The following is an 11,759-nucleotide window of genomic DNA, read 5'->3' as shown; positions in this document are numbered from 1 at the left end:
AAATTTACTATGGACAATCTAACAATTCTCACTTTTAATTGAGACTGTACTTTGATTAAAAGTGAGGATGCCAACAAATGAATTGAGTCTTTACATTGATTTATTTGTAAATCAACAACAATAATTAATTTAACAATAATCTCTAGATAACCAATGAAGAATCTTATTTAGAAAAAGCAGTGGAATTGACCTATTTACTATTACTGTGTTTACAATCTTCCGTGTCATTTTCTTTGCATATCAAAACTCCCTATTTTTATAATTGCTAGTTTTAGTAGCATTTTTAAGAATCAAATATTTGAGATCAATTCCGTATTCGTTGTGAGACGACTCAGGGTTATCTTAACCCTAACTATTTTGTTCACTACTAACTGGCAATACTGAAGTTGCTAAAGTAGTGGTAATTTGATCGCTTAACGACAGCGATATCAAATTTGGCGCCGTTGCCGGGGAATACGGTTAGTATTTCTTTTATTTTGATTCTGTTTTTATTTATTTTATTTTATTTTATTTTTTATTTTTATTTTTTATTTATTTTACGCATATACGTTTGATATAGTTTGTTATTTTGTAGTATCTAGTTTTCTGTTAATATATTACAAGCAAAGTTCTATTTTTGTTTTGATTAAGAATTTCTTTTAAGAAATTTTTGAGACTAGTTTGAAAAACTCTGTCTAGGAAAGACTTGGTACTTAAGTTGTCCATTGTGACGCACCTCTCTTTCCTGGGAGTAGACCCAACGACATCTTAACTCATTTCTTTCTTGAAATCTTTCTCCAAAACAAGAATAGGAAGAAAAAAAAAACACAGGGGAACACTTTCAGGTGGACTTGAATAGTGCATGACTCGGGCCAATCCGGGTCAATTTTATCAACTTGATTCAGAACTTGAAAGGAACTTGCGTAAATCACGTAGGAGACTTGATCTCAGGTGTTCTACTGAAGGAGCACCATCATCATCTGAACTTACCACCGAAAGTGTACCACTAGAATCACCTCCAGTGATTAACATATCTTCTGATCCATCACCTGAACCAGAAATTCAAGAAGATAGAATGGAAGAAAGAACAATAAGAGAGTTGGCTTCACCGGATGCAACAATTACACAAAACATGTGCATCCAATATCCAGATGGAGAATGTGAGCTTAAGTCTGGGTTAATCCATCTTTTACCCAAATTCCATGGATTAGCAGGAGAAGACCCATACCATCACTTGAAGGAATTTCATGTTGTTTGTTCATCCATGAGACCTACAACAGTGACAGAGGAACATATCAAGCTTAAGGCTTTTCCATTCTCATTGCAAGATGCCGCTAAGAATTGGTTATACTGCCTTCCGCCAGGATCCATCAATACTTGGGAGACTCTGAAAAGATTATTTCTGGAAAAGTTTTTTCCAGCATCTAGAGTTGCTGCTATTCGCAAAGATATTTATGGGATAAGGCAACAAGAAAGAGAAAGTCTTCACGAGTATTGGGAAAGATTCAAAAAGTTATGTGCTTCCTGTCCTCATCACCAAATAAACGAGCATCTCCTCATTCAATACTTTTATGAGGGATTGAGTATCATGGATAGACAAATGATAGATGCTGCAAGTGGAGGGTCATTGGTGGACAAAACGCCAACAAATGCAAGACAATTGATTGAAACTATGGCGTCGAACCATCAACAATTTTCCACAAGGAGTAATTCTATAACTCTATTGAAGGGAACCCATGGAGTAGAAGCTTCATATGTTGCAGATCACAAGAAATTAGAAGGGAAGTTGGATGATTTAGCAGCCATGGTAAGGACCTTGACAGACTTACAGAAAAAGCCTATCCCTTCTACTTTATGTGGAATTTGTGCTTCTACTAATCATCCTACAGAGGCTTGTTCTATGTTAAAAGAGATAGGGACGTTAGATAATGAACAACCTCAGGCATATGCTGCAAACATCTATGGCAATAATAGACCACCTCGGCAGCAATACAACCATGATTTGTCCTCCAACAAGTACAACCCAAATTGGAAGGAATATCCCAGCCAGAAATGGGGAAATCAACAACCTCAACACCAACAAGTTTATGTTCCACCTCAACAGAGGCAACAACCACAACCAACTGCAACCTCTGGTGATTCAAACATGGAAGCAATGATGAAAATGATGGCTGATATGATGAAGGGACAAATCAATGAGTTGAAACAGACAATGGAAGCAACCAATCAAAATTTGCAAAATCAGATTGGACAAATGGCAAATGAGTTAAATCAGATGAAGTCTCAACAAGGCTCAAGCAATTTGCCTGCACAAACTGTAATCAACCCGCGAAATGTAAGTGCTATTACTTTAAGATCGAGTAAGCAAATACAAGGCCTTGGGGATGCCCAAGAAGATGAAGATAAGGACAATGAAGTTGTACCTAATGATGAAAGAGGAAGATCAGATGAAGCAACACAAGCAACATCTGGGATGCCTACACCCAGTGATAACTCCAGGTTGGTATCCCCTAATACTTCCTCTGAAAATCCTTCTCCTTATTCTCCTCCTCCTCCCTATCCAAACCGTTTGAAACCAAAAACTAAAAAGATGGAGGAGTTAGACAAAGAAATCCTGAATACTTTCAAGAAAGTGGAGATAAACATTCCTTTGTTGGATGTTGTGAGACAAATTCCTAAATACACCAAGTTTCTCAAAGAATTATGTACACATAAAAGGCGTATTATGGACAAAGAGGTAGTGAACATGGGAAGAAACGTCTCTAGCTTAATTAAGAAGCCTGCAGTCAGAATGCCGCAAAAGTGTAAGGATCCAGGTATGTTTTTTGTTCCCTGCATTATAGGAAGTACTAAGTTTGACAATGCTATGTTAGATTTAGGAGCTTCTATTAATGTAATGCCTTTATCTGTTTTTACTTCACTTCATCTTGGACCTCTTAAGTCTACTAGTGTGGTCATTCAATTGGCCAACCGTAGCACAGTTAACCCTGCAGGTGTGCTAGAAGATGTGCTTGTCCGTGTGGACAAGTTAATTTTTCCTGGAGATTTCTACATCTTGGACATGAAGGATGATGAAGGAATGGGTTCAACCACAATTATCTTGGGAAGACCATTCATGATGACAACACGTACCAAGATAGACGTGCATGCAGGATCATTAACTATGGAGATAGGAGATGAGAAGGTGCAGTTCAATGTGCTAGAAGCCATGAAGCACCCAATTGAAGACCATTCTTTGTTTTGTATTGATTTATTGAGTAATGTAGTGAACAATTATGCTTTTGGAGTTTTGGACGTTTTATCTGATTTTTCTTCTTCTTTGGATTTTTCTTTTTCGAATATTTTGGGCTTAATTTTAGACGAAAGAGAAAATTGTAAAACAGGTGATATTGAGGACGCGGTATCACTATTTGATACCTTTGTGGCATCCAAGTGTGATGCTGAGGTGGCTGAAATTACCTTAGGCAGTAAAAAGTTGCCATCTGTGGAACAGCCACCCACTTTGGAGTTGAAACCTTTACCATCTCATTTGAAATATGTTTATCTTGAGAGGGATGGGAAACTCCCTATTATTATATCTGCCTTGCTTACTAACGAGCATGAACAAAAGCTATTGCAGGTTATCAAAGATCACAAGCGAGCAATAGGCTGGACTTTGGCAGATATTCCTGGTATTAGTCCTTCTTTCTGCATGCACAGAATACTCTTGGAGGAGGATGCTAAGCCAGTAAGGTAACCTCAGAGGAGACTGAATCCTCAGCTGATGGAGGTTGTGAAGAAAGAAGTCACCAAGTTACTACAAGTAGGTATTATATATAATATTTCTGACAGCACTTGGGTGAGTCCAGTACATGTGGCCCCAAGAAATCTGGGATCATTGTGGTCAAGAATGAGAAGAACGAGTTGATTCCTACTCGTATTCAGAATAGCTGGAGGGTCTGTATTGATTATAGAAGACTAAACCAGGCTACTAGGAAGGACCACTTTCCTTTACCATTCATGGACCAAATGTTAGATCGATTGGCAGGTAAGTCTCATTACTGTTTTCTTGATGGATTCTCTGGGTATTTTCAGATTTGTATTGCCCCAGAGGATCAACATAAGACTACTTTTACTTGTCCATTCGGTACATATGCTTATAGGAAAATGCCATTTGGCCTTTGCAATGCTCCTGGAACATTTCAGCGATGTATGATGAGTATTTTTACAGATTTGTTGGAGCATTGTATTGAGGTTTTTATGGATGATTTTAGTGTATATGGTTCATCTTTTGATCACTGCTTGTCTAATCTTGCTAGAGTCTTGGAGAGATGTGAAGAAACTAACCTTGTTCTAAATTTTGAAAAATGTCATTTTATGGTAGAACAAGGTATAGTTTTAGGTCACGTTGTTTCCAAGAATGGTATATCTGTAGATCCTGCTAAAATTGATATTATTTCACAATTGCCTTACCCCTCTTCTGTGAAAGAGGTTCGATCTTTTCTTGGACATGCAGGATTTTACAGGAGGTTTATCAAGGACTTCAGCAAGATAGCCAACCCTCTCTCCAACTTGTTGCAAAAGAATATAGTATTTGACTTTGGAGAGAGGTGCAAAGATGCGTTTGATACATTGAAAAAGGCGCTTACCACCACTCCTATCATCCAGCCACCTGATTGGACATTACCGTTCGAGTTGATGTGTGATGCATCAAACTTTGCAGTAGGAGCGGTGCTTGCACAAAAAGATGGGTAGCTATCACATGTGATATATTATGCTTCCAGAACATTGGATACAGCGCAGGCTAACTACACCATGACTGAGAAGGAATTATTGGCTGTTGTGTTTGCCTTGGACAAATTCAGACCGTATATACTTGGTTCCAAGGTAATTGTTTATACTGATCATGCAGCATTAAAATTCCTTCTGAAGAAAGCAGATTCAAAACCAAGGTTGATCAGATGGATGCTACTGCTCCAAGAGTTTGACATTGAGATTCTAGACAGAAGTGGAACACATAACTTAGTAGCTGATCATCTTAGCAGGATTGAAAATGGAGAGGATAACATTCCTATTAAGGATGACTTTCCTGATGAAGTCCTCCTAGCATTGACTGCTGTGAAAGGTATGTTTCCTGAACCTTGGTTTGCTGACATTGTTAATTATTTGGTTGTTTCTGCTATTCCTCCTTCCTTCTCCAAATATGAAAGAATCAAGCTAAAAAGTGAGGCAAAGTACTATATCTGGGAAGACCCAATCTTATGGCGCATTGGTAGTGACCAAGTCATAAGGAGGTGTGTTCCAGATATCGAGATACCTCATGTGCTTGAGTTCTGTCATTCATCTCCTTTTGGTGGACATTATGGCACACAAAGAACAGGTAGGAAGGTGTTGGATTGTGGATTATATTGGCCTACTATCTTTAAAGATGCACAAAGGGTATATGAAAATTGTGAGCAGTGCCAAAGGGCAGCCAGGTCCATTACAAGAAGGGATGAAATGCCTCAACAACCCATGCTATATTGTGAGGTATTTGATATTTGGGGTATTGATTTTATGGGTCCTTTTCCTCCTTCTTTTGGGTTTTCTTATATTTTGCTTGCTGTAGACTATGTCTCCAAATGGGTGGAAGCCATAGCTACAAGGACTAATGATTCTCGAGTTGTTATGAGTTTTGTCAGGTCTAACATTTTCTGCAGATTTGGGATACCACGAGCCATCATCAGTGACCAGGGGACTCATTTCTGTAATAGGCTACTTGAGAACATGTTGAAGAAGTATAGGGTGACACATCGCATTGCTACACCATATCACCCCCAAACCAATGGACAAGCAGAGATCTCTAACAGAGAAATTAAAAAGATACTAGAGAAAGAAGTGAAGCCTAGTCGAAAGGATTGGGCCACAAGATTGGATGATGCACTTTGGGCACACAGGACAGCCTACAAAACACCTATAGGTATGTCGCCTTTCAGGGTGGTTTTTGGAAAGGCCTGTCATCTACCTGTGGAGATTGAACATCGGGCCTATTGGGTCGTGAAAGCATGCAACTTGGATTTGGAAGAACTAGGAAATGAGCGAAAGCTTCAGTTGCAAGAACTAGAGGAGATTAGGCTAGCAGCCTATGAAAATTCAAAGTTCTACAAAGAGAAAACCAAGAAGTTCCATGACCAAAAGCTTGTGGCCAGAAAGGATTTCAAGGTAGGCCAGAAGGTGTTATTATACAAATCCAAGCTTGGTCACATGAGTGGTAAGTTGCGTTCTACTTGGGAAGGACCATACATTGTTACAGAAGTCTTCCCTTATGGAGCAGTGGAGATCAAGGAAGAATCTTCAGCAAGAACTTTTAAAGTTAATGGGCATCGTCTTCGGATATTCAATGAAAATAAAGATATGCTGAATAAGACGATGGATGGGATGAACTTGACTTCTCCCTCATACCTTCCACCTTGAGGAGGTAAGTACACTTCATACTTTTTCTTTGCATTTTATACATATTGAATACATTGAGGACAATGCATGGATAAAGTGTGGGGGTGTGGGGAGATTTTCCCCCTTTTCTGTTTTCGTTTTCTATTTGTTTTGTTTTTCCTTTTCTAATTTTGTTTTTCTGTTTGTTTTTATTTAAAAAAAAAAAAGTTTCTGTTTTCAATAAAACATATTGACATTGGATTTTTGGATTTGATTTACTAATTGGAACGGTCATAATTCTGGGAAAATAAAAGTCATGTGCTATGAGTGGATTGTTGTCTGTGATTTACTGATTGAGTTGATTTGAGAGTTTCTGGAATAAATCTTTTGTGAAAGAGTTTTTTTGGACCTTGTGAGTTTTGAGCTTTATTGTAAGGATGAACTACCATGTGTCATTCCTATTTTTCTTGTGTGATTTGCTCATGTCTTGTTGATACTCAAATGTTTAGCTTGATTCTGTTGTTTTGCATCTTAGGTGAACATGCATGATTTGATATGACTGAGGCATTTCTTATTTTTAGCTACTTGGCCAAATAAGCTAACCATAACATTGATCCATTGGTAGCCCCTTGAGCTTAAACCTCTTTTTCTTGTTTTGAGCATACTGTTAAACCTTAAAAAGAAAAAGACCATGTTTGTCCTTAGGGAGAAAGAAGGAGCTAGTGGATTATGTTGAGATTGGTTGAGGAATAAAGTGTGGGGCTGTGTATTTCCCCCACAAAGTTGTAAAAATGGCAAAAAGGAAAATAATTGTTGATGACAGAGTGTTGTAATGAAAAATAATTGCTGTCTGAAAAAGAGCAACAAAGGATAGAAGAAAAAAAAAACAAAGAAAAAAGGATTGTTTTTGAAACTATGCTCCATAACTCTTTCTTCCTTACTATTTCAAAAACACACAAATCCTAAAGTTTTTCCTACCTTTGCCTTGGCCTCATTATAACCTTGAAAAGTCCTCATGATTTTTGAATGCATGTTTTCTGAAAGCTGTGAATATTAGAGTCTTGCTAAGCATTGAGAGTGTTTACTTGCATGGGTATTTAGAGTGAAAACACAAGCCAAAACACTTGAGCGAATCTTGGTGGGAAAATATATATTTAACTTGAGTGTTTCTCTTTCATATTTGATTATCTTGTAAACTCAAAAGATTAACTCATGTGTGAAAAACATAATTTTATCCATTTGTATGTGCATGACAACATGATTTCTAGAAGATTGATCTGTTTCCATTGGTATTAATTTCTTTAATCCACTGAAAATATGGAATAAAAGACCTCAGAAAATTTTTTTGAAATTGTTCAATTTTGCCCAGGAGTGCAAAAGGATAAGTGTGGGTGTGTGATGAGTTCAAATTTTTGCCCTAATTTAATATTTAAATTTGGGAATTTAATTGAATTTTCTGTGCTTAAAGATTGATTTAATTAGGATTTGTGATTATTGGATTTATTGAGTAAGTTTGGTAAAAGTGGCGTAAAAATTGATTTTAGTTGCATAAAATATTATTGGATATTCTAACGTTTGTTGATGCAGCTGGAATTTATTTTTGGTCAATTAATAGTGTGATTTTAAAATATTCAAAGTTACAAAATAAGTCCAAAATCAAGAAATTCTGAAAAAGAATAAATCAGGAGCTAAATGCACAGGAGCTAAATGCACCCCCAGTTTTTATTTGCACACTCCTTGCTCAAGTGGACCACAAAAACCTGTTCTGCACCCCCAGTTTTCACTAAGTTGCACCCCTCCTACCACTTAAACTCCACTAAACCAGATCATGCCATGTGGCAATCCCCACCTCTTAAAATTAGCCAACCAGAACAAGCCATGTGTCATAATCCTACCCTCACCAAATTAACCAATCAGATTCTGCCACGTCATCATCTTCATCTCCCAAAACCCTAACCCTAATTTTCTCCTCTCCTTCCACCCTCCACGGCAGCCGCCGCCGCTCACCTCGCCGGCCACCACTGCAACTCGCCGGCCTCCGACTACATGCCACCACCTATAGTCCACATGTGGGAATGATCTTGTCACGGCCATAATCTGCAACACCAAGTGAAGTTCCCCAATACGAACCACATTTCATATTTGTCCCAAGACTTCCAAACTCATCGGATAACATCGAGGAGGACAATCTTCCGCAACCCATCCATACGAGCCACGATCTCGCACACTCCACTGGACTTTCAAAACTACCAGGCTACAACCTCAAGTGGCCATGTGTTACCTCAATACAAGTTACACTTTTAACTGGGGCCCCAATAAAGTATCACATCAAAACCTTCATCCAAAACTGTGTAGAATCCTCCTCGTAGTCCAATTCAGCACCTAGAACTGCCTGGCACCTCGTTTGCATCGCTTGGCGAAAACTGGTTCCAGATCACCTAGTAGGACACTTGGCGTCGCTGGGTGCCAACCCACTGGATTTTTGTCCAGGCCTAGTTGTACAACACATCGCCTAGAGGGACCACTTACGTCGCCAAGCACCAACTCTCGAGTTTTGCTCCAGTGTTCACTTTGTGGCCTATCTCCTAGCGGTTTACACCGTTTCGCTAGACACTACACCAGTAACTGGTAATTTACTAGTTTTTGGCACTCTAGACTAGGTTCCAACGAACATATTTACACACGACACTCAATTCATGCAAAACATGCATCTATGACAAGTAAATACACTTTCATATCTTTAAGTTGAAATCAAGTACACATTATCACATAGTCATACATAAAACACAACCATATCATTGCTTTCATACATCCCGGAGAATTACAATAAATTCACATTAAACCATCAAAACAAAATGTTATACCTAACACACATTCTTAGACAACTAAACAATATACAAACTAGGAAGAACATATAACCATTGCCCCAAAATCGCACAGGCAATAAATTAGTAGCAATAATAATAAAAAAAAACAATAACAACAACAACAACAACAACAACAACAACAACAATAATAATAATAATAAAACGAAACAGTAAATATAAAAAAATAATAATGAAAATAATAATAAAATAAAATGAAACAATAATACTCATAAGACAAAATAATAATAATAAAAATAATAAAATAAAGTGTAAGGCCCACTTTAAATTCTGCCCCAATGTTTAAGGGCTTGCCCTAATCAGTTGGGTCTAAGACTGGCCAATAGGGTGTCCAAAACCCCAAAACCAGCCAAACTGATATCGCTGTCGTTAGGCGATCAAATTACCACTACTTTAGCAACTTCAGTATTGCTAGTTAGTAGTGAACAAAATAGTGAGGGTTAAGATAACCCTGAGTCGTCTCACAACGAATACGGAATTGATCTCAAATATTTGATTCTTAAAAATGCAAGTAAAACTAGCAACTATAAAAATAGGGGGGTTTTGATATGCAAAGAAAATGACACGGAAGATTGTAAACACAGTAATAGTAAATAGGTCAATTCCACTACTTTTTCTAAATAAGATTCTTCATTGGTTATCTAGAGATTATTGTTAAATTAATTATTGTTGTTGATTTACAAATCAATCAATGTAAAGACTCAATTCATTTGTTGGCATCCTCACTTTTAATCAAAGTACAGTCTCAATTAAAAGTGAGAATTGTTAGATTGTCCATAGTAAATTCAATCAAAGTATAGTCTCAATTAATTTTACTATGCCTAATCATGTCCATTCCTTTGTTTCTTCACCAAATAGAAAACTTAATTAATCAAAGTAAAGTCTTGACTAATTTTAGTTAAAGTAATTACCACTAATCAAAGTAAAGTCTCAATTATTGGCAAAAACTTATTTAATCAAATGAAAGTTTCTAAATAAAATCAAAGTAAAGTCTCAATTTAATTTAAAAACCTTTTAACTCATATGATTAGCATGCATGTAGATTTAAAATATTTATTTTCTATTCGATTAAGAAACAAAGGACATAGATAAACAAAAACCACAACAATAATCAAAATAACAAACATATAAATTCATCTAACCTCAGAATCCATTTAAGAAATTACAGTGGAATCAACCCTAAAAGCTTAGCCCTCCATGGCTTTGATGGAATACATGATGATATGAAGGAAAGAAAATAAAAGAAAGACTGAGAGATATGGTGGAGACAGTATCTGCCAAAACCAGAGAGTTCTAAGTGTCTAAGTTGTCACGCTTATGCTCCCTTAAGTCTCTTTATATAGGCTTCAACTGGACTTTGGGCTTAATCTGTCAATTGCTAAAATCTTTTATTTTTATTTAATTAATTAGCAACTTAATTCCTGTCCAGTTTCAAATTCTGCCCCTCTTGTTTAATCATTTTTACAAAATTGACCAGTTGACTGCCTATCAGATACTGACACGTGGCGCAGAGTGCACTTTCTCTCTCCAGATTAGGGTTTGCTGCGTTTAGGGTTTCATGGAGGCTTGTGGCTACTGCAATGGCGCGGCTGACGGCGCGACTCCTCTGACTTCTTCTTTGGCGATCTCTTCTTCTCCGATTTGGCTGCGTTTTCCGGCTGTAGGTTAGTGGAGGCATTTGTGAATGCTGTTTCCGACGCTGTTGGTGCGTGAATGATGGTTGCAGGTGCGGAGGCGATGGTTGCAGGTGCGGAGGCGCGCTGCTGTAGTGGTGGTTCGTGTGCGGACGTCTGCGCTGGTGGTGACGGAACTGTGGTGATGTTATTGTTCGTAGATGCAGTGGAGGTGCTGGAACGTGAATGGTGGCCAGCGGAAAGGAGAGGAATGCGCTGGTCTCGCTGGAGCGTGAGCGAAGTGGTGCGGTGTTGTTGATGGTGGTCGGATTTCCGGCGAGTTGCAGGTTCGTGCTGCCATGGACGTGGTGCTGTGCGGAGCTGGTTCGCGCAGATGCAGGTGCAGGCACGGTGGCTGGCGCTGCTGTGGAGATGGTGCGACGAAGGTCTGCTTCTCTTCTCCTCTGGTTGCTGGCGCGACGCGGTGCTGTAGAGGTTGGTGGTGGCCGGCGACGAGATGGCGTGATGGTGATGTAGTGGTGGCCGGCGAGATGAAGAGGTGCGGCGGCGGCTGCCATGGTGATGGAAGGAGAGGAGAAAATTAGGGTTAGGGTTTCATTTTGGGAGATGGTGACGTGGCAAGATTTGATTGGTCAATTTGGTGAGTCGAGGATTATGACACGTGTCAGCTTATGGTTGGCCTGATTTGAAAGGTGGGGATTGCCACATGGCATAATCTGGTTGAGTGGAGTTTAGTGGTAGGAGGGGTGCAACTTAGTGAAAACTGGGGGTGCAGAACATGTTTTTGGTGGTCCACTTTAGAAGGACTGTGCAAATAAAATCTAGGGGTGCTTTAGCTCTTGATTTATTCTTTTCCAGAATTTCTTGATTT

At 38.5% G+C, this 11,759-nt stretch overlaps 1 protein-coding gene across 1 annotated transcript; it reads left to right on the top strand.

Annotated features, from left to right (window-relative positions):
* Positions 1–1,111: 1,111 nt before the first annotated feature.
* Positions 1,112–11,404, top strand: LOC114194938. The gene is made up of 4 exons (XM_028085340.1): positions 1,112–2,339; positions 2,397–3,353; positions 10,981–11,080; positions 11,125–11,404. The coding sequence occupies exons 1-4, from the start codon at positions 1,112–1,114 to the stop codon at positions 11,402–11,404; spliced, it is 2,565 nt and encodes an 854-aa protein (XP_027941141.1).
* Positions 11,405–11,759: the final 355 nt, after the last annotated feature.

Source organism: Vigna unguiculata, chromosome 8 (genome assembly GCF_004118075.2).
Source record: "Vigna unguiculata cultivar IT97K-499-35 chromosome 8, ASM411807v1, whole genome shotgun sequence".
NCBI classification, from domain to species: domain Eukaryota; kingdom Viridiplantae; phylum Streptophyta; class Magnoliopsida; order Fabales; family Fabaceae; genus Vigna; species Vigna unguiculata.
Note: the sequence above shows the minus strand (reverse complement) of the source record. Positions and strands in the feature narration are given on the sequence as shown.

Coding starts and splice junctions, on each gene's coding strand:
- LOC114194938 (XM_028085340.1), top strand. CDS start 1,112: ATGTGCATCCAATATCCAGATGGAGAATGTGAGCTTAAGTCTGGGTTA. Junction 2,340..2,396: donor TGCTATTACTTTAAGATCGA/GTAAGCAAATAC, acceptor AGGACAATGAAG/TTGTACCTAATGATGAAAGA. Junction 3,354..10,980: donor TTTAGACGAAAGAGAAAATT/GTAAAACAGGTG, acceptor TGATGGTTGCAG/GTGCGGAGGCGATGGTTGCA.